This window comes from Propithecus coquereli, unplaced genomic scaffold (genome assembly GCF_000956105.1).
Source record: "Propithecus coquereli isolate 6110/MARCELLA unplaced genomic scaffold, Pcoq_1.0 Scaffold139, whole genome shotgun sequence".
NCBI lineage: Eukaryota > Metazoa > Chordata > Mammalia > Primates > Indriidae > Propithecus > Propithecus coquereli.
This window is the reverse complement of record NW_012138191.1, coordinates 4885309-4905649: the sequence shown is the minus strand read 5'-3', so window position 1 is coordinate 4905649 and position 20341 is coordinate 4885309. Positions and strand designations below refer to the sequence as shown.

The 20341-nt window shown below is 41.8% G+C and overlaps 1 protein-coding gene across 2 annotated transcripts; it reads left to right on the top strand.

Moving 5' to 3' along the window:
* Positions 1–1688: 1688 nt before the first annotated feature.
* On the top strand, positions 1689–20133 carry PRNP (prion protein). 2 transcript variants are annotated; one of them, XM_012639270.1, is made up of 3 exons: positions 1832–1900; positions 4589–4687; positions 17690–20133. In XM_012639270.1, the coding sequence occupies exon 3, from the start codon at positions 17700–17702 to the stop codon at positions 18462–18464; it is 765 nt and encodes a 254-aa protein (XP_012494724.1). In that variant the 5' UTR covers positions 1832–1900; positions 4589–4687; positions 17690–17699; the 3' UTR covers positions 18465–20133. The 2 variants fall into 2 exon arrangements, with proteins under 2 accessions (XP_012494723.1, XP_012494724.1); XM_012639269.1 differs by lacking the exon at positions 4589–4687 and having other exon boundaries at positions 1689–1900.
* The last annotated feature ends 208 nt before the right edge of the window (positions 20134–20341 follow it).

Sequence of the window (20341 nt, the reverse complement as noted above, 5' to 3'; positions counted from 1 at the left end):
GTTTGAGATCAGCCTGCACAAGAGCGAGACCCCCATCTCTACTAAAAAATAGAAAGAAATGATCTGGACAACTAAAATATATATATACAGAAAGAGAGAGAGAAAAAATTAGCCGGGCATGGTGGCACATGCCTGTAGTCCCAGATACTGGGGAGGCTGAGGCAGGAGGATCGCTTGAGCCCAGGAGTTTGAGGTTGCTGTGAGCTAGGCTGACGCCACGGCACTCTAGCTCGGGCAACAGAGCCAGACTCCGTCTCAAAAGAAAAAAAAAAAAAACGTGGTCCAAGGCAGGGCGTGGTGGCTCACGCCTGTAATCCTAGCACTCTGGGAGGCCGAGGTGGGAGGATTGCTTGAGCTCAGTTGGAGACCAGCCTGAGAAAGAGGGAGACCCTGTCTCTACTATAAATAGAAAGAAATTAGCCAAACAACTAAAAATAGAAAAAATTAGCCGGGCACGGTGGTCCAGTGTCTGTACTCCCAGCTACCAGGGAGGCTGAGGCAGGAGGATCGCTTGAGCCCAGGAGTTTGAGGTTGCCGTGAGCTAGGCTGACACCAAGTCACTCTAGCCCGGGCAAAAAGAGTGAGACTCTGTCTCAAAAAAAAAAAAAAGGGGTCCAACTCACAAAGTTAATATACCTTTGACATGTTTTCACACTTTAAAAGATTTGAAGGCCAGCCCTCCCAGTTCTACTGAATCAGCTGCATCCAAAGGGCACGCTCTCCAGGCCTCTCGCTGCCGTTCCAGCGCCTGCAGCGTTCATACTGACACATCCCCCGCGCTGTCGCACCTGGCTCTGCAAAGCTGTGCATTCTCCTGGCTCCTCGCCTCACTCACCACCGCCTCTCGTCCCCTCCCACTTAGTGATCGGTCCTGAGATACAAATATTCAGTCCAAATCCTGTTTCCAATGGGAGCGTCAACATCCTAAACCTCTTTTCTTACATGCTCCGTAAGCCTCTCACAGCCCACAGCGAGGACACTAAATATCCCATTTTCCCCGTGACAGGCCTACCTGATGCCCCTTTCACTCTCAAAAGTGACCCGATTTGGGTTATAATTTATACGGTCGCCCTAACTCTACTTCCTGTCCTTCCATCACTTCATCCCTGGTCCTCCTTTCAATGAAACAAGCCCCTACCTAATGTCTCAGCAGGAATCGTAAGCGATAACACACCTGCTTCATACACGATACCTCAGGTAATGTGCGGGCTTGTTACATGCAGTGCACGTTATTTGTCAGTATCACAATCTATATCATCTCTTTTGCGTAAAATAAGGAGCAAGTGAATAAATGCGTAAAATAAGGAGCAAGAAAGTGAATAAAAGAAGGAACTGGTGTGCCCTTTCTGGACCTCAAATTCTAATGGTTTATGTGACAATCCATAATTATTGGGATCAATCCAAGGTGAGCAATTTTTTTTCCTCTTTAGAAATTTCTGGTTACCAAAATTCCAGAAATTGCTTTCTCATTCCCTAACCATTCATGTCTCGAGTTCTCCATTATGTAACGGGGATCTGGGACTTTGGACCGAATTTCCAATTAAAGATGATTTTTATAGTCAATGAGCAATGTCAGGGAGCGATGGCACCCGAGGAGGTATCAACCGATGCCAGTGTTTAAGCAAATCTCAACTCGTTTTTCCGGTGACTCATTCCGGGCTCTGCTTGAAAGCGCTGCACCCTTAGCGTACACCTCCGCGGCCGCACGCCGGAGGCACCCGAGTGTGCGCGACGCCGCGCGGTAATTGGTCCCCGGGCGGACCTCCGCCCGCGAACGCCACCGCCTCCCTTCCCCGCCCCCGGCTCCTCCTCTCTGGCGGCGCGCGTCGGCTCCCTCCGCTCCAGTCGCTGACAGCCTCGGCGCGGCGAGCTGCTTCTCTTCTCCTCCCGACCGAGGCCGGTAAACACAGCGGGGGGCGTGGGTGGGGGCAGGAGTCCCGAGAACTGGGGTGCGGCGGGGCAGCCGCGGAGGCCGAGTGAGAGCCCGGGCGCTGGGGCGCACGGCCGGGCGGGTCGGACCTTGACAGTGAGGAGGGGCTGGGGGCGCGTGGTGCGGCTCAGGCCTGCCCCGTGTGCCGGTCACTTTTCGGATGACGCTGCTTGGCTTGGATTTTCGGGTTATGAAAGCCCCCATTTATTCGGAGTGGGGGTTGAGGGGAGCTGGTGGGGCTCCTCCGAGGGACGTCGGTGGTGGCGAGGTGTCTAGTCGCTCCTCTTCCCCGCGTGAATGCGGGATGCGCGAGTCGCGCGGCCCCACGGGCCGCAGGTCCGGGAAAGTGGGGGCGATCGCCGGCGGCCGGGAGACTCCAGGAGGGCCGCCGACGGGCGTGGTTGGAGCGCTCGGCCAGGAGAGCCGAGGAGGGACTCCCGGGGGGCATAGGGCTCCCGCTCCCCGCCAGTTGGCTGCCCCTAGGAACCGGCGCGCAGAGGCCGGGGTCAGGGGCGGGGACGCCCTTTGGCAAGGCCGGGCGCCTCTCGATGTCCAGAGGGTGCGCTGGGGGATGGGGAAGCAGGTGCTGGCCCCCGGGCCCGGGCTGAGGCAGGGACGCCTGGGGGCCTCCCCCGGGCGCCGAGCTCCTCCCGAGAGGCGGCCCCGCCCTTGGTCCCCGCGGCTGGAGCAATCCTGGGGGTGGCTGCCGGGCCGCTCTCGCCACCCTTAGAACACCAGGGGGCGTAGGCGGGGCCTCCGGCCTCGGCGGGGAGGGGTCTCAGGGAGGCCCAGCCCTCCGTTCCCGCGGCTAGGTCCGCCGAAGACCCCCAGGGCGGCCGCAGGTGTGACCGAGGAGAACCTGGCCATCAGGGCCCTCGGGAAACCAGGCTCTTCACCTGTGCGGCAGGCGTGTTCACGTTTCATTATTAAACAATGGGGATAAATCCATTTTTACTGTCCTTTTTAAGGATTTTTTCCTTTTCTCTTTGTAATAGCTGTAGCGAATATTTTTTACCGTGTAATTAACCACCGTTACACCCATCACCATCGCAAAGCCACAGCCTTCTGTTCTTGTGTCCTCGCCTCCAGATTCATACACGACGCAGTGCAATTGCACCGCTGTAATCATGATGATCTCCATGGCTGCGTTATTTTCTTGTACTTAGAGCATCACGGTTTAATAAGCAGTTCCCCACATGCAGAATATTTGAGACATTTCTCTTTTCCTTGCGAAAAACTCCAGGTAGAATATGATTAAAGATTTTAAAAATCTAATTATCAGAAAAAATAGGAACAGAAAATGGAATAAAAATGTGAGGTCTCTGGAAAGATTAACAACTCTCTTAGATTTGAAGAAGAAAGAAAAAATTCACCCATGAAAAAGAACAATTTTACCTGCACAAATACATTGTAAGAAGCTCTTACAATGAAAAAGAACTACCCTGAAAGGGAAAGAAAGCAGAGTAGGGTGTGATTTGTATATTGTTTGTATCTGACCCAAGTTTTTCATACTTGCAAAAGGAAATTATTAAGATTATAATAAATGGCGAAATGATGAATCATTTGCAGAATAAAATGTAAATTAGAACAATTTTGGGTTATCATTTTAGGTCTATTAAATTAACAAAAACAACAGTCATACTAACAGCAACCCCTATTGGAAGGTTGCCCAAAACTTGGCATATTCAGATGTCCAGGGAAGTGGCAGGGCTTTGGGTTAAGAAAGATGGTTCTGCAGTCAACTTTGTGACTTTGGACAGGTCACCTAATTTCCTAACCTTCCTTTTGTTCATTCATAGAATGGAGGAAATGATATCTACTTCCAGGATTTGTTGTGAAGATTAACTTTAACCAGCTATGTAAAACTGGCCCTTGGTGTCTATACTTTATCCTTTTTCCCATTCACACCCCACTGGGGACATTTTGAAGCAGTACAAACCTTTTGTAAAGCAATCTGGTGATGCATTCAGAAGTTGGAAGCTGTGACCCAGAAACCTTACTCCTGGGAATTTACCTGCAATGGAAGAAACAAACAAGGAAAAAAAAAAAAGCCATATGCAGGCGCATATTCCGAACAGGATGATCTAAAATGAGAACCAACTGGGAAACAACCTGAATGTGTAACAGCAGGGTAGTAGCTAAGAAAATCGTGACACATTAACTGAACGGGACATTATATAACCATCAAAAATCATGATTTTGGAACCTGTGATATGCAGGGAAAAAAACTAAGTCAAAGTGCAGGTTACTAAACTGTATACTTACTCAAACATGAATGCAAATGTGAAAAATCGGAAAGGAAAAACACAGAAAATGATAGATTTAATAGAAATTATAAGTGATCTTAATTTTCTTTTTGTGAATGTATTGCCTTCACTAAATAATGAGATTTTTAAAATAGATCACAGGGTTCCATTTTTAAAATGAAATGGACCCACAGTTTTCTGTGTGTGGGAGAAAGAAGGAGAGATCTTTATCATGTTTGCTTCTTAAAATAGAACATTTTTAGCTGATCTTGTTTCCTTTTTCAAATATTGTTCCATTTTTTTTACTGAAGTGGATTTAATTAGTGGTTTGGTAATCTGTTTATTAGATTTTTTCTTGTTAAAAATCAGTTCTTAGATTTCTCAATTTAGTTTTTTCTTTTTTGTTTTTAAGGACTCCTGAATATATGTCAAAACCGAACAATTTCAGCCACGCTGAAGCATTCTGTGTTCCTGGAGGCACAAATCCAGTTTAACTGAGCCACAACAGATTGTATGTACCCTGCAGAACCTCTGTGGTCTTGTGATGGTTGAAAGTCACCAACTGTCACATAAAATAAGGGTCAGGAAAGGCTGTGATCACAAGCCCTTGTTCCAGAGGCCACTGGGGTCTATCTGTGTAATTCACACCTAATTGTATCATCATCAGCTTAATTTTGCAGAGAAAGGGCCACAGACAAAGAATCACGCTGAATTATGTAAGGCAGCAATGATTTTAAAACTAAAATTAAAAAACAACAACAATAATATAACTAACATTTCTGCACCACATTGACACTGAACATGCCTCTCAATCAACTGACAAAACCAAGGTTAAAGGATCTCTAGACTGTAGTTTTAACTTACCTTGTCTATTCTCCCTTTTCAGATCTTATTTCCTCTTCCAAGGCTACTATATCAGCAGTGAACTGCTGCATATTAAACATTCAAAACACGTCTGTATCTAAGCCGGTGATGGCTACAGCATTATAAAATAATCCTGAAGTGTATGTGCAGCACTTCTCACAGTTGGGGATTTTTTTTTTTTCTCAATTTGTTAAACAGTCCTTTTTCTCCTACTATATTCTGTTTCTTGCTGTTACAGTATTGTGTGGTCACTTCAAAAGAGGGATACCCTTTTATGAAAAACATTATGAATGTTAAGGATTAGATTCCTGAGGACCTAGCTCCAAAGCCTGGCTACACACGCCAGTTCCCTGGGACTCTTTTATAGATTCCCAAATCCCATCACTAGACAGTCTCAGATTGGCCTGGGATAGGTTCCAGCAATAATGTTTTTTAAAAGTTCCTCGGGTAATTTTGATGATGGACCATGTTGGGGACCCTTTGCCTTATTCAATCCAGGGCTGGGCCTCAGGGTGCCAGTAGAAAACCCCTACCTCAAAATTGTTTGCAAAATTGTATACAGCTTACATCAAATTCTTTAAGAGGAAATGACATCAAAAGATTAAAATGGGACAAGTGAGTTTACTTAGCTCAGGAAAGACAAGGGACAGTGTGGAGCGAGCGTAGAGGAATGTTTGATCCTTGCCACTTGCCAATTTAACCAGGCCAATTTAAGCCTTAGACTGTAAAGTATTGTTCTGAGTATCTGAAGTTTGGCCCTCAGCACACTACCTCAATGGGTGGGAAGGCTTTGGTTGCTATATTTGGATCTCAGCTCTGTCACCTGGAGCTGTTACAACCTTGGGACAAGTTCTTACCAGCTCTGACTCTCAATCCCCATCTATAAATGGGAATAAGATGAATGGGGTAATTTAGGGATCTTGTAAAGCACTGGATCTAGTTCCATTGCTCTGCCATTCTGGTCATGCACCAATGCCACATGATCTTATTGCAGTTTTGTGTTCTAACACCCGGCAGACACGTGCATGGGCATTATCTTCTCATTCAAAAATTTCTTCAGTCCTCTTAATTCTGAGTATCATCCCATAATGTTCTTTAAAATCCCCTTTGAATTGTTTTTCAATTTGTTTATTTATTTATTTTTTAAGTTGACAGATAAAATTGCATATGTATTTATTGTGTACAACATGATGTTTTAAAGTATGCATATATCGTAGAATGGTTAAATCTTATCCATTAACATATGTATAACCTCACATAGTTATCATTCTTGTGGTGAGAACACTTAACATTCCTCTCTTAGCACTTCTGAAGACTACATTATTTCTTTTTTTTTTTTTTTTTTGAGACAGAGTCTCACTCTGTTGCCCTGGCTAGAGTGAGTGCCGTGGCGTCAGCCTAGCTCACAGCAACCTCAAACTCCTGGGCTCAAACGATCCTACTGCCTCAGCCTCCCGAGTATCTGGGACTACAGGCATGCGCCACCATGCCCGGCTAATTTTTTCTATATATTTTTAGTTGTCCAGATAATTTCTTTCTATTTCTTTTTTTAGTAGAGACGGGGTCTCACTCCTGCTCAGGCTGGTCTCGAACTCCTGAGCTCAAACACTCCGCCCGCCTCAGCCTCCCAGAGTGCTAGGATTACAGGTGTGAGCCACCACACCTGGCCAGAATACAATATTTCATCATTAGCTATAGTCACTATGCTATGCAATAGATCTCATGATCTTACTCCTCCTATCTAACTAATTATAAATCCTTTGACCAGCATCTCCCCAACACTCACCCCAACTGCCTCAGCCTCTGGTAACTCTATTCTACTCTCTATTTCTATGAGATCAACTTTTTTAGGTTCCACATTTGCATGAGATCATGTGGCATTTCTCTTTTTGTGCCTGTGTGACACTTAGGTTGAGTCCATATCTTGGCTATTGTGAATACTGCTGCAACAAACATGGGAGTGCAGATATCCTTTCAACATACTGATTTCCTTTCCTTCGATTATATATTTGGATATATACCCAGTAGTGGGATCGCTAGGTCATATGGTAGTTTCATTTTTAGTTTTTTCAGGAACCTCCATACTGTTTTCCATAATGGCTGTACTAATTTATATTACCACCAACGATGTACAAGGGTTTCCTTTTCTCCACATCTTATCTTTTCTCCTTTTGATAATAGCCATTCTAACAGGAGTGAGGTGATATCTCATTGTAGTTTTGATTTACATCTTTCTGATGATTAGTGATATTGATCATTTTTTTATATACCTGTTGGCAATTTGTATATCTTCTGTTGAGAAAAGTTTATTCAGGTTTCTTGCCCATTTTTTAATTGAGTTATTTGTTTTCTTGCTATTGAGTCGTTTGAGTCCCTTACATATTTTAGATATTAACTCCTTATCAGATAGATAGTTTGCAAATATTTTCTCCCATTCTGCAGGTTGTCTCTTTGCTCTGTTGCTTATTTCCTTTGCTGTGCAAAAGGCTTTTAGTTTTATGTAATCCCATTTGTCTGTTTTTGCTTTTGTTGCCTATGCCTTTGAGGTCATATTTAAGAAAATCATTACCCAGAACAATGTCGTGGAGTTTTTCCCCTGTGTTTTCTTCTGGTAGTTTTATAGTTTCAGGTCTTATATTTAAGTCTTAATAGATTTGAGTTGATTTTTGTATATCATGTGAGATAAGGGTCTAATTTCATTCTTCTCCATGTGGATATCCATGTTTTCCCAACAGAATTTTTTGAAGAGACTTTTTTCCGTTGTGTGTTCTTGACACTTTTGTCAAAAATCAGTTGGCTGTATATGTGTGAATTTATTTTCGGGCTGTTTACTGTGTTCCGTTGGTCTATGTGTCTGTTTTTATTCCAGTACCATGCTCCTTTGGTTACTATATCTTTGTAGTGTATTTTGAAATCAGGAATTGTGATGCCACCGGCTTTGTTCTCTTTGCATAAGATCACTTTGGCTATTGAGGGTCTTTTGTGATTCCATACAAATTTTAAGATTGTTCTTTATATTTCTATGAAGAATGACATTGGTATTTTGATAGGGATTGCACTGAATCTGTAGCTCACTTTGGATAGTATGGACATTTTAACAATATCAGTTTTTCGAATCCCTGAACATGGGATATCTTTCCATTTATTTGTGTCATCTTCAATTTCTTTCATCAGTGTTTTATAGTTTTCAGTGTAGAGATCTTTCAACTCCTTGGTTAAATTTATTACTGATTTTTTTTGTAGCTATTGTAAATAGGATTATTTTCTTGACATATTTTTCACATAGTTTGTTATTAGTGTATAGAAGTGCTACTGATTTTTATATGTTGATTTTATATCCTGCAACTTTACTGAATTTGTTTATTCTAACACTTTTTTGGAGGAGTCTTTAGGGTTTTCTCTATATAAGATCATGTCATCTGCAAACAGGAACAGTTTAACTTCTTCCTTTGTAATTTGGATGCCTTTTATTTCTTTCTCTTGCCTAATTGCTCTGGCTAGGACTTCCAGCATATATTAAACATTAATAGAAGTGATGTGAGGAGATATCCGTGTCTTGTTTCTGAGCTTAGAGGAAAATCGTCCAGCTTTTTCACCATTGAGTATGATGTCAGCTGTGGATTTTTCATAAATGGCTTTTACTATGTTGAGGTGCATTCCTGCTATACCTAGATCGTTGAATGTTTTTATCATAAAAGGGTGTTGAATTTTGTCAAGTGCTTTTACTGCATCTATTGAGATGATCCTATGATTTTTATCTTTCTTTCTGTTAATGTGGTGTATCACATTTATTGATTTTTATATGCTGAACCATCCTTGAATCCCAGGAATAAAATACCACTTGATCATGGTGTGTGAACTTTTTACTGTAGTGTTGCATTTGGTTCACTAGTATTTTGTTGAGGATATTTGCCTCTATGCTCATTGGGGATATTGGCCTATAGTTTTCTTTTCTTTTAGTTCTTTGAGTTGTTATCAGGGCAAAGCTGGCTTCATAAAATGAATTTGGCTATATTCCTTTCTCTTCAACTTTTGGAAGAGTGTGAAAAGAACTGGTATTAGTTTAAATGTTTGGTAAATTTCAGCTGTGAAGCCATCAGGTCCTGGGCTTTTCATTGATGGGAGACTTTTTATTACCACTTGAATCTCCTTACTCCTTACTCTTCAGATTTTCTATTTCATCATAATTCAGTCTTGATATGTTATATGTGTCTAGGAATTTTCTTTTAGGTTACCCAATTTGTTGGCATGTAATCGTTTACAATAGTCTCCTGTGATCCTTCGTATGTCCTTGATATCTGTTGTCATGTGTCCTTTTTCATTTCTGATTTTGTGTCTTCTCCCTTTTTTTTCTATGTTAGCTAAAGGTTTGTCAATTTTATCTTTTCAAAACATCAATCCTTCATTTCCTTAATCTTTTCTGTTAGTTTTCTAGTCTCTATTCATTTATTTCTACTCTAATATTTATTATGTCCTTCCTTCTATTAATTTTGGACTTAGTTTATTCTTGTTTTTCTAGTTTCTTAAGGTACAAAATTGGGTTGCTTATTTGAGATCTTTCTTCTTTTTGATGTACATGTTTATTACTATAAACTTCCCTCTTAGAATTGCTTTTGCTGAATCCTATACATTTTGGTATGGGACATGTTTCCATTTTTGTTTGTCTCAAGAAATTTTTAAATTTTCCTTTTAATTTCTTAATGTACCCATTGGTTGTGCAGGAGCATGTCGTTTAATTTCCATGTATTTGTGAATTTTCTGAAGTTCTGTAATTGATTTCTAGTTTTACACCATTGTGGTGAGAGAAAATACTTGATACGATTAGAATCTTAAATTTGCTAAAACTTGTTTTGTGGCTTAATATATGATCTATCCTGGAGAATATTCCGTGTGCAATAGAGAATAATGTGTATTCTGTGTCTGTTAGATAGAATGTCCTGTATTTGTCTGTTTAGGCCCATTTGGTCTAGAGTATAGTTTAAGTTTGATGTTTCCTTACTGATTTTCTATCTGGATGATCTGTCTAAAATCCAAGGGATTCCTAGAATCTAAGGAATTACAAAATCCCCTTTGTGTTGGGTCAAAAATTGTATTGACTTCATGGATTATTTGTAGGTGAACTGGTATTTTTCAAGGTCGGTTTTCCCAGCCAAAAATGTTATATGTCTTTCTCTTTTTCCAGTCTTCTTTTATGTCTTAGTACAATTTTATGGCTTTCCTCATATAAATCCTACTATTTATTTTTAGACTAAATCCCAGATATTTTAAAGTTTTTATTGCCATTGCGATTGGAATGTTTTTCCCCACTAAGCCTTCTAATTATAGCTGATTTAGGGACTCACTGGTTTTTTATATTTATTTCAAAAACTGCCACCTTAATGGGCTCACTAATTTATTCTAAGACATATTTGGATGATTTTCCTGGATTTTCCAGATAGAATACCATATCCACATGAACTTCCAGAACAATCTAAAATAACAGCAGCGATGGGTTGTGTAATTGCCTTGTTCACCACTTTAACAGGAATGCCTTTCCTCCTAAAATTATAATAGTGGATGGGCTTTGTCTTTGTGATGGCAGTTCTTTATGATGGAAAGAGACTACTTTTCTAGTCCTGCAGAAACTTCTTAAAATAGTTTAAAAATTTAAAAAATCAGGAATGGATGTTGATTTTAATTAAAAGCTTTTCAATGCAGAAACATTTTTTCTCCTTATCCCATTAATTTTTCTGATTTTGAGCCATTCTTATATTCCTAAAATAATCCTTATTGATCACAATGTATTCTTCTTTTACTAAACTGCTAAAATCAGTTGGGTGGTATTTTTCTTTTTTTTTTCTACTTCTTTTTTTTTTTGGATTTGGCACCCACATTGCTGGAGGCTCTGTAGCAGGGTGGCTAAGAGTGCCAGCCTGAACACTGCAGTTTGAATCTTACTTTTTATCCCATTGGCTATAAGCACTACACATCAGGTGAAGATGCCCAAGTGTTTTTATCTCCACTGAGTTCCAGATTCTTTTAACAATCACCTAAACTGATACTCTCACCCGAATGTCTCATACATGTGCCACAGTTGATGTGTCCAAACTAAAACTCTTAGTTTTAGGTTTCTTTCCCAAACATGGCCCCCCACCAGTTTCTCCTATTTTGGTAGATGGCATCACTGCCATCCATCCGGTTACGAAAGCCACAAACCTGGACAACCCTCACTCCTCCATCCACTCTGTCAGCAAGTCTTACTGGTTCTCTTTGCAAAATCCAACTCATTTGTTTGCAGCTCATCAGCTACACTGATGCCATCCCAGGCCCCACCACCATCTCCCTTCAATAGTTTCCTTACTGGTCTCCCTGTTTCCTTTCTTGCCGCCAAAATTTTCTTCTTTACACAACAATCAGAGTGAGCTTTTGAAAAAACAATGCTGTGAGGTTACTTTCCTACCAAGGCCTTATAACACTCTCCACTGCCCCAGTGTTCAGAATAAAATGGAAACTTCTCTCTATGCCCCGCGAGGTCCTCATGCTCTGGCCTCACCCACCTCTCCAGTCTCAGAGTCACTTGCCCTCTTTTTAATAAGGCTCTGGACAACTGATCTTCTTGGTCCTTGAACTGACCAAGCTAAGTATCTTATTCACCATGGTGTCCTCACCCCCTAGCACAATGCTAGACCCTGAGAAGACACTTAAAATATGTGTAAAACCTACCAAAAAGTTATTGTACTGTAAATATTACATTACAATATGTAGTTTTTGACAGCTTTTTTTCTATATTCCTTCTATGGTTATTGATCAATTCTAGTTTTCTAATTTTTTTAGACTGTCACATACTAGCTATTCCATAAATAGTCATTGAATAAATTAATTCTAAAGTTGATCTTTGTAATTTATATTTTAATAGAAAGGCAATCCATCTCACACAGATTTTTAATTCATAAAACAAAGTTGTATACAGTAATTTGTTGTTATCCTTTTAAAGCCGCCTCTTTTTAGGATTATTTCCCTCTTCTTATTCCCAGTATAGAGATGCTGTGTTTTCTAGTGATATATATATCTTACATTTTTAAACAACTCTTGATTTTAGTTAGAAATTTCACATTTTGGGGGGTTTTATTTATTAAATTCTACTTTTGTGTCTATTATTTCTTTATGACAGATTATCATGAAGTTTTTCTGTTTTCTTCTTTTTTGAGAACAATCGTTTAATTTATTTCATTCTTTCTATTCAGCTGTAGTATCCATGCTCCTCTGATAGCCATGTGAGTTCCTGTATCCCCCCCCACATTATTCAACTTCCTTTTTTTTTTTTTTGCTAGCCTTATAAGCATAAGTGAGTGATATATCTTTTTTTGGTCTCATTTTTTATTGGATTCTTCATGATTTTGATTATCTTTTCGTATCCTTTTGGGTTTTCCTTTTCTGTAAATTATCAGCTCATATCTTTTGGCCATTTTTCTACCAGAATTACTGTCTGTTATGAATTGCAAGAATTCTTTGTAGGTTCTAGAAATGAATCCTCTGTTGGTTTTAAATACTACAAATAGCTTTTACCATAGTGTACTCTTTCTGTTAACTTTGGCCATAGTTTTCTTCATAGTGTTGAATAAGAATCCTTAATTTTTATGTAATCAAATTCATTAATCATTTGCCTTATGGTTTGTACGTTCTGTTAAAAAGTTCTTCCCTAGGGCTAGGTTCAGTGGCTTACGCCTGCAATCTCAGCACTTTGGGAGGCTGAAACAAGAGGATCACTTAAGGCCAGGAGTTCAAGTCCTCCTGCTTGAGCAGCATAGTGAGACTCTGTCTCTACAAAAAAAATTTTTTAATGTAGCCAGGTGCGGTGGTGCACACCTGTAGTCCCAGCTACTCAGAGGGCTGAGGTGGGAGGATCCCTTGAGCCCAGTTCAAGGCTGCAGTGAGCTATGATTGGGCCACTGCACTCCAGCCTGGGCAACAGAGGGAGATGCTGTTTCAAAAAAAAAACCAAAAACTTTTTCACCCACTCCTCCTCCAGGTCACAAAGACATTTGCCCATATTTTCTTCTAATGCCTTATTTGTAGCTTTCACATGCAGGTCTTTGATCCATCTGAAGTTCACTTTTGCATGTGATATTAGGGATCCAGTTTTCTTTTTCTCCATTTTCCCAGTAGCATCAAACCTTCCTTCTTCATTGATTTGTGGTGCCCACTTTATGTAGATCAAGTCCCTGTTAAAATATATATACGTGGGTTTATCTCTGAACCTCCTTATCTATTGGTCTCTTCCTGAACTTTTACCACCCAGTCTTTATTATTGTGGCTTTGCAGTATGATTTTGTGTCTGATAGGACAGATTCCTTCCTCTTTACTCTTTTTTTTAAGGTTAACTTTTTTATTCATGGACATTTCTTTTCTCATGAAAACTGATTGAATTCCTCAGAAAAATCCACCTGGAATTTTGATTGGCATTTTATTGAAATTACCAGTTCATTTGGAGATAATTGACATCTTTATAATTCTGAATTATCCCAGTAGAGACCGTGGACTCCCTCTCCATTTTCTCAGATCATCTTCTAAGTTCTTTATATTAGAATTTTAATTTTTTCCCCCCATGGAAATCTTATCTTTTCTTAGTTAAGTCAATTCCTAGATACTTTACAGTTTGGTTGTTATTGTGACTATCTGTCTTTTCTTCTAGTCAGTTATTACAGGAAAATACTGTTGATTATTGTAAGCTGATCTTGTATCCCACAAGCTTACTGAACTCTAGTATTGGTTCTCATGTTACCTCTGTTGATTCTATTGGATTTTCTATGTGCATGATCACATTAATTACAAATAATGTCAGCCTGAGCTCTTTCCTTGCAGTTCTTATACCTGTTACTTCTTTGCCTTTGCATGTGGCATTGGACAGGAACTTGAGTTCTGAAACAGTGGACATCTTGTCTTGTTTCGAAGAGTATTTTTAGTGTTCTTCTGAGAGATAGATAGGCATTGACCATTATTAAATACTTCATTGAATATCTTGGAACATGCCAGAGACCTAGGCCACAACCTGACAGTTCACAGGGAGTATCTTAGATGCAAGGTCCCCAGACCTGCCGGTGTCCATCTCCACTCCAAAGCTGTCTGGCCCCATCTGCCGTCTGTGCCCAGTTGCTCTCCTCTGTGCCTCCCTCACTGTGCTGTGTCATCGCCTGTCAATGTGTCTCCGTGAGTCACGGAGCCGTAACTCTTACAGCCTTAAACAGGCCTGTGCAAAGCCCTACTCAGACTCATTCCCCTGAGGCGTCCTTTTTCTCCCATCTTGCTCATCTCAGGTAACAGCTCTAGCCAGCCAGAGTCCATCATGGTGGCTGACACATGAAATAAATGTTTATTTAACACATTAACTGCCATGTGACTTGTATTTAACTCACGCTAGTTTTGAGCTGGGGCCTCGTGAAGCATATGTAACTCACACGTCTCTTGTGAGCCCACACTCAACACTTGCGAGCCGTATGAACTGTTTTTTCAAGTTGCATATAACTCATGCACAGAAAACAATAAAAAATAACAAATTTTTCGTGAAATTAGAAAGGATCATTTTGTTGTCAAAGTTTGTATTCTATTTTCCTAATAAAACACCATGGCCCCAAGGAAAAATTTTTTTTCCAGGGTAGCAGCCAGTGTGTTAACTGAATTGATATTAGCTGGCCATTGCAGAAAAGAATGTTTTGTAAATTTGTAAGCATGGTTCTCTTTTGGAATCCAGTATAAATATTTCATTTTTATTAATAGTTTGATTATTCCTTATGTTTTATTTTAGATATTTTCACATTCGTTCATTCAGCATTTATTTAGCATGTCTATGTGTCAGGCGCTATGTCTGGGAACACTGCTGTGAACAAAACCAAACCCCTGTCTTGGAGGAGCTTACGCTCCAGTGGAGAAGATGAACAATAAGCATACGATAAATGATATATCAAGTAGCCAAAACTGCTCCAGAGAAAAATGAAGCAGGGCAAGGGGAAAGGAAGTAGGGTAGGGATGCTCTTTTAGGTAGAGTGGTGTGAAGAGTCCCTTGAGATGACATTCAAGCAGATATGAATAGCTTGAGTAGCTGGAGGAAGCGCCTTCCAGGCCCAGGGAAGGCCACACTTGTCAGGTTTGTGGAGCAGCAGAGGCCCAGGTCATGTGGGGCCCAGTCCTCATAGCCAGGACTTTGCGTTTTATGCATAGGACAAAGGAGGACCACTCGCCACTGGAGGACAAGGAAGTGGCAAGATGTAACATGCATATTAAAAGGAGGATGCACAGTGGGGGTGGAGGGAAACAGAGGCTGGTTGGGAGGCTGTTGAAGGAGTCAGGTGAGAAGCGATGGTCATGTTGGAAAATGTGAGAGGCTGAGGGGCTTAGGGTTTATTTTCAAGATAGAGCTGCCAAGATTTGCTGATAGATCCAATGTATGCTGCAAGAGAAAATTCAAGAATAACTCCAGGGCATTGGCTGGATTTGGCTTACTGGGGTGAGTGAAGAAGTTGTTGACATAAAACCTCTTTAAATTGGGACTTATTGACTCAGGGGGTGGTTTCCTTCTTTGTGAGCAATGGGGAGGCTAAGAGCTGGGCCCCATGAGAAGCAGGCCTGCAAAGACCAGGAGCCAGGAAGTGTGGGGGCAGGAGTGGGCCCAGTCAGCATGTCCCAGGACCCTGCCCCTCAAACCCCCACCCAAAAGAGCCTCCAAAATCCTAGTAGGCATGATCTGAGTACTTTAACTCGACTTGTAACTTTCAAATATATTTTGATTTGCTTATGACCACCAAGTCATAAGTAAAGCCCTTCTGATTTCCATAATGTTAGTAGAAACATAAGCAGGATGTCAATTCAATTATTTGTTTAGTAATTCTTTCTATGACTATTATCCAATTTAATTGTTAGCTCTGCAGGATATGATAAATTATTTTTTAATTAAAAAGAAAATTTACAGATAATCCCAGTGCTGGGGACAAGACTAACTTCACTGTTACAGCATATGGCATTTTAGGTTTTATACAGTGATATTTTGGAGCATATGGTTTGATGTAGGGTACAGTAGATACTGTTTAATAATCATTCTACTATGTGTCTTTGATCTCTGCCCTCAGAACTGAGCGCCCATGGTGAGATCTTTAATCTGAAAGGAGATTTGTTATTTTTTTTTTTTTCAGAGATAGAGTCTCTGTTGCCCCAGCTAGCGTGCAGTGGCGTCATCATAACTCACTGCAACCTCGAACTCCCAGGCTCAAGCGATCCTCCTGCCTCACCCTCCCAACAGGTGTGCACCACCAGGCCCGGCTAATTTTTTCTATTTTTTTTTTTTTTAGTAGAGATGGGGGTTTCACTCTTGCTCAGGCTGGTCTCAAACTGCTGAGCTCAAGTGATGCTCCCACCTTGGCCTCCCAGAGTGCTAGGATTACAGGCGTGAGCCGCTGCCCCCGGCCTGAAAGGAGATTTTTAATTTGATGATGTACATTCTGCAAAAGAGCATAAAATTGTCGTCCAGGATATTTGGTTTGTTTGTTGTTTTCTAAACTGTGCTAGCCCCTTTATATAAGAAACATTTCTTTTGTATCACAAATTAGAAGAAAATAAATCACTCATAAAACATTAAATGTTGAATTAAAACTCACTCAGTGAGCAAGTAACTGCCTAGCTTGTGAACACGGCTCGTTTCCCCCACTTTGAGCAGCCCCATCTGTCTACCTGTCTGTCTGTCTGTCTAGAAAGAGAGATGAATTTACAAGGGGACTTTCAAAATCCTGGATGTTTCCTGTTTCTAGTAGAATTGTATTGAGAATTCCTTTGAGGAAATTCTTGGCATTTGTGTGCTCAGGGGATATTAATTTCTTAACAAATATCTATTGTGTCCTGCTCTGTGCCAGGCACTGCCCTAGCCCCTGAGGATACAGCAGCAAACAAGAGAGACTTATTTCCTGCCTACATTCCTGCAGAGGAAAGAAGACATTGAGCCAGCTATTTGCAGTTATTTAATTACTGTCATCCTAACTAGACATTAGACTCACACAAGACCTTCATAGGCCCCACTTGGCCTCAGGTTCCTCAAAAGGGTACTCACAGTGGTCCACAGCAACCAGGGACTTGTCTTCACCCCTAGCCCCAACAAGTGACTGCTCAGGTACAAGGGAATGAGGTCCACGTTGGTGGGTAAAGGGTTCTCTTTGGCATAGAAGCCCATCCCCTATAAGAGCCAGTATCCCCTATGGCAGCCCAACGGGCACAGCTTCACAAGGATATACCTGTTTACAAGAATCACTGCTCTAAAGAAGCTCAAAGCTATGGCAACACCCCCCCAGGAGTTATGGTTCTCCCCGTCCAGATGCAGCTTACCAATGGGAGGTTATTTTTACCATAAATGACATTGTTGGCATTCCACCTTTCTTACTTTTCCAGGAAACAGAGCTAAACATTATTAACTTACGGTCAAATTTGTCCTTAGAGAAGGAGAAGGAGTCGCATTCACCCTTTATTTACAATTGCTTTTGTCCTCAGTGCTGCAGAGGAGAAGTGCAGGGCGTGAAGAGTGCTTTTACCGAGGAGCTGAAGACATCACTGTGCACTCATTCATTACGCAGCAAACGTTAAGTGGTTTCAACATAAATGTAGGGCACTGACACTTGTCTTCTTCATTTTGCAGATCAGTCATCATGGTGAGCCTTGGCTCCTGGATGCTGGTTCTCTTTGTGGCCACATGGAGTGACGTGGGCCTCTGCAAGAAGCGACCGAAGCCTGGAGGAGGCTGGAACACTGGGGGGAGCCGATACCCGGGGCAAGGCAGCCCTGGAGGCAACCGCTACCCACCCCAGGGCGGCGGCTGGGGGCAGCCCCATGGCGGTGGCTGGGGGCAGCCCCATGGTGGTGGCTGGGGACAACCCCACGGGGGTGGCTGGGGACAGCCTCATGGTGGCGGTGGCTGGGGTCAAGGAGGTGGCTCCCACGGTGGGTGGAACAAGCCCAGTAAGCCAAAAACCAACATGAAGCACGTGGCAGGCGCTGCGGCGGCTGGGGCAGTGGTGGGGGGCCTTGGCGGCTACATGCTGGGGAGTGCCATGAGCAGGCCCCTCATCCATTTTGGCAATGACTATGAGGACCGTTACTATCGCGAAAACATGTACCGTTACCCCAACCAAGTGTACTACAAACCGGTGGATCAGTACAGCAGCCAGAACAGCTTTGTGCACGACTGCGTCAATATCACCATCAAGCAGCACACGGTCACCACCACCACCAAAGGGGAGAACTTCACCGAGACCGACGTCAAGATGATGGAGCGCGTGGTGGAGCAGATGTGTGTCACCCAGTACCAGAGGGAGTACGAGGCTGCCTACCAGAGAGGCTCGAGCATGGTCCTGTTTTCGTCCCCACCCGTGATCCTCCTCATCTCTTTCCTCATCTTCCTGATCGTGGGATGAGGAAGGTCTTCCTGTCTTCACCATCTTCTTAATCTTTTTCCAGGTTGGGGGAAGGGGTATTCACCTGTAGCCCTTTTAGTGGAGGTGTCTCATTCTTGCTTCTTTGTCCCCCTTAGGCTAATAAATCCCTTTGGCACTGATGAGCACTGGGAAATGTCAAGTAGACCCAGGATGCTCTTTATTCAAATCCCTTTTAAGTGAGTCCTTCATGGGCCAATGCTAATCTGGGCCAAGTAAGTATAACAGCAAATCACCACGGGTTAATCTAGACTTATTTTTGGTCTGGTGCAACAGGTTGGGGCTAAAATGAATCTCAAAACAGTCCTGAAATACCTTTGCCTGAAAACCTTTGGCTTTTTCAGCAACTGGAGCTCAATACATGGATGCCCCATCTTAGCAGTGATTTCACAGCAATTTGGAGAAATTTTCTCATCCATTTCCAGAAAACCTGACAGCATTTCTGCCAAATTTGGAAAGAGGTCGCATGATACTCATTTAAGAAAAAGCAAAACTAGAACTCCTTAACTCTCGGGCCACAGGCTTAGCCCGCTGGAGCACGGGCTCTGTGTCTGTAGAGAACTGCAGCGATGTTTTGCCTTTTGCAGTATGGGCTACATAGGAACTGTTGCATCAGGAGTAAATGTTGGTGCAAGTCTAGATATCTGGCCAAAGGATGCATTCACAGGGAATGAATAACATGACATGTATGTAATGAATAGCTGCAACAGACATGAAAGGCTTCTGGGACTGAAAAATCCAACATTTGGGAATGGTGCCCTTGGAAGCAGCCTCTCATCCTGGATGTTGAAAGCACCTCCACGTGGCATTCCTTTCTTTGGTAGCATAAACTATAGATAATTAAGGCAGCAGAAAATTAGATTACCTTCTAGACACTGAAGGCAAATCTCCTTTGTTCATTTCCTGGAAGCCAGAATGATTGAAACGTTGTGTGGGTGAAACCAGGAGATTTTAACATCGAGGAAAGCTGCAGTTGTAAAATCACAGTCATCGTAGAGGATTGTGTAATGAAGGAATGGCTGGCGTACAGGGAAAAGAAGTGCTTGCATTTCTGTGTTTCTGTCTCCCAATTGTCAAAAACCAGAGTTAAGTCGAGTCCTTAGTCTCCATAATTGGCTTTTGAATCAAAGAATACCCTCCTTGGATTGGAATGAAAAAAAAAATGCATTCAAAGTAGAAAAAGAAATTCTGTTCATGTTATTTAAGTAAGGTAAAATTATTCCCTGAATTGTTCAATACCGTCACCTAGCAGATATATATTACTATTCTGCAATGTTATTGGCTTGCACAGTGCGGGTATTCTATGTAAAAAAATATATATTAAATATATAAAATACATATTGCACATGACAAACTTAGGAGTTTTGTTTAGAACAGTTAACATCTGAAAAATCTAATGCATTAACTGTTTTTGTAAGGTACTAAATACTTAATATGTGGGAAACCTTTTTGCGTGGTCCGTAGGCTTACAATGTGCACTGAATAGTTTTATATAAGAATCCAAAGTGGGCACCATTAACTTGTCTTTGAAATATGCATGGACTTTATATTTTCTATATTTGTAACTTTGCATGTTCTTGTTTTATTGTATAAGAGATTTATAAATGTTTAATATCTGACTGAAATTAAACAGGAGCTAAGATGAGCACCATCTGTGGCATTTGCGGTTGCTGTCCCTGTGCTCGCCTGTCTGGGCAGGGTAATATGGGGGTTAACCTGAACCAGGTGGCACTTTCAGTCCTCACTCCTCGGTCAAGACATGGCTTGATGGTTCGTGCACCTGCTCCTGGTCCCACCCTCGTCCGTCCTTCCCAGTTGCCAGCAGTTTTTTTCCGCTGCCTTTTTATTTTTTCCACAAG

Excerpts from the sequence above, each read along its gene's own strand:
- PRNP (XM_012639269.1), top strand. The coding sequence starts at position 17,700 with ATGGTGAGCCTTGGCTCCTGGATGCTGGTTCTCTTTGTGGCCACATGG.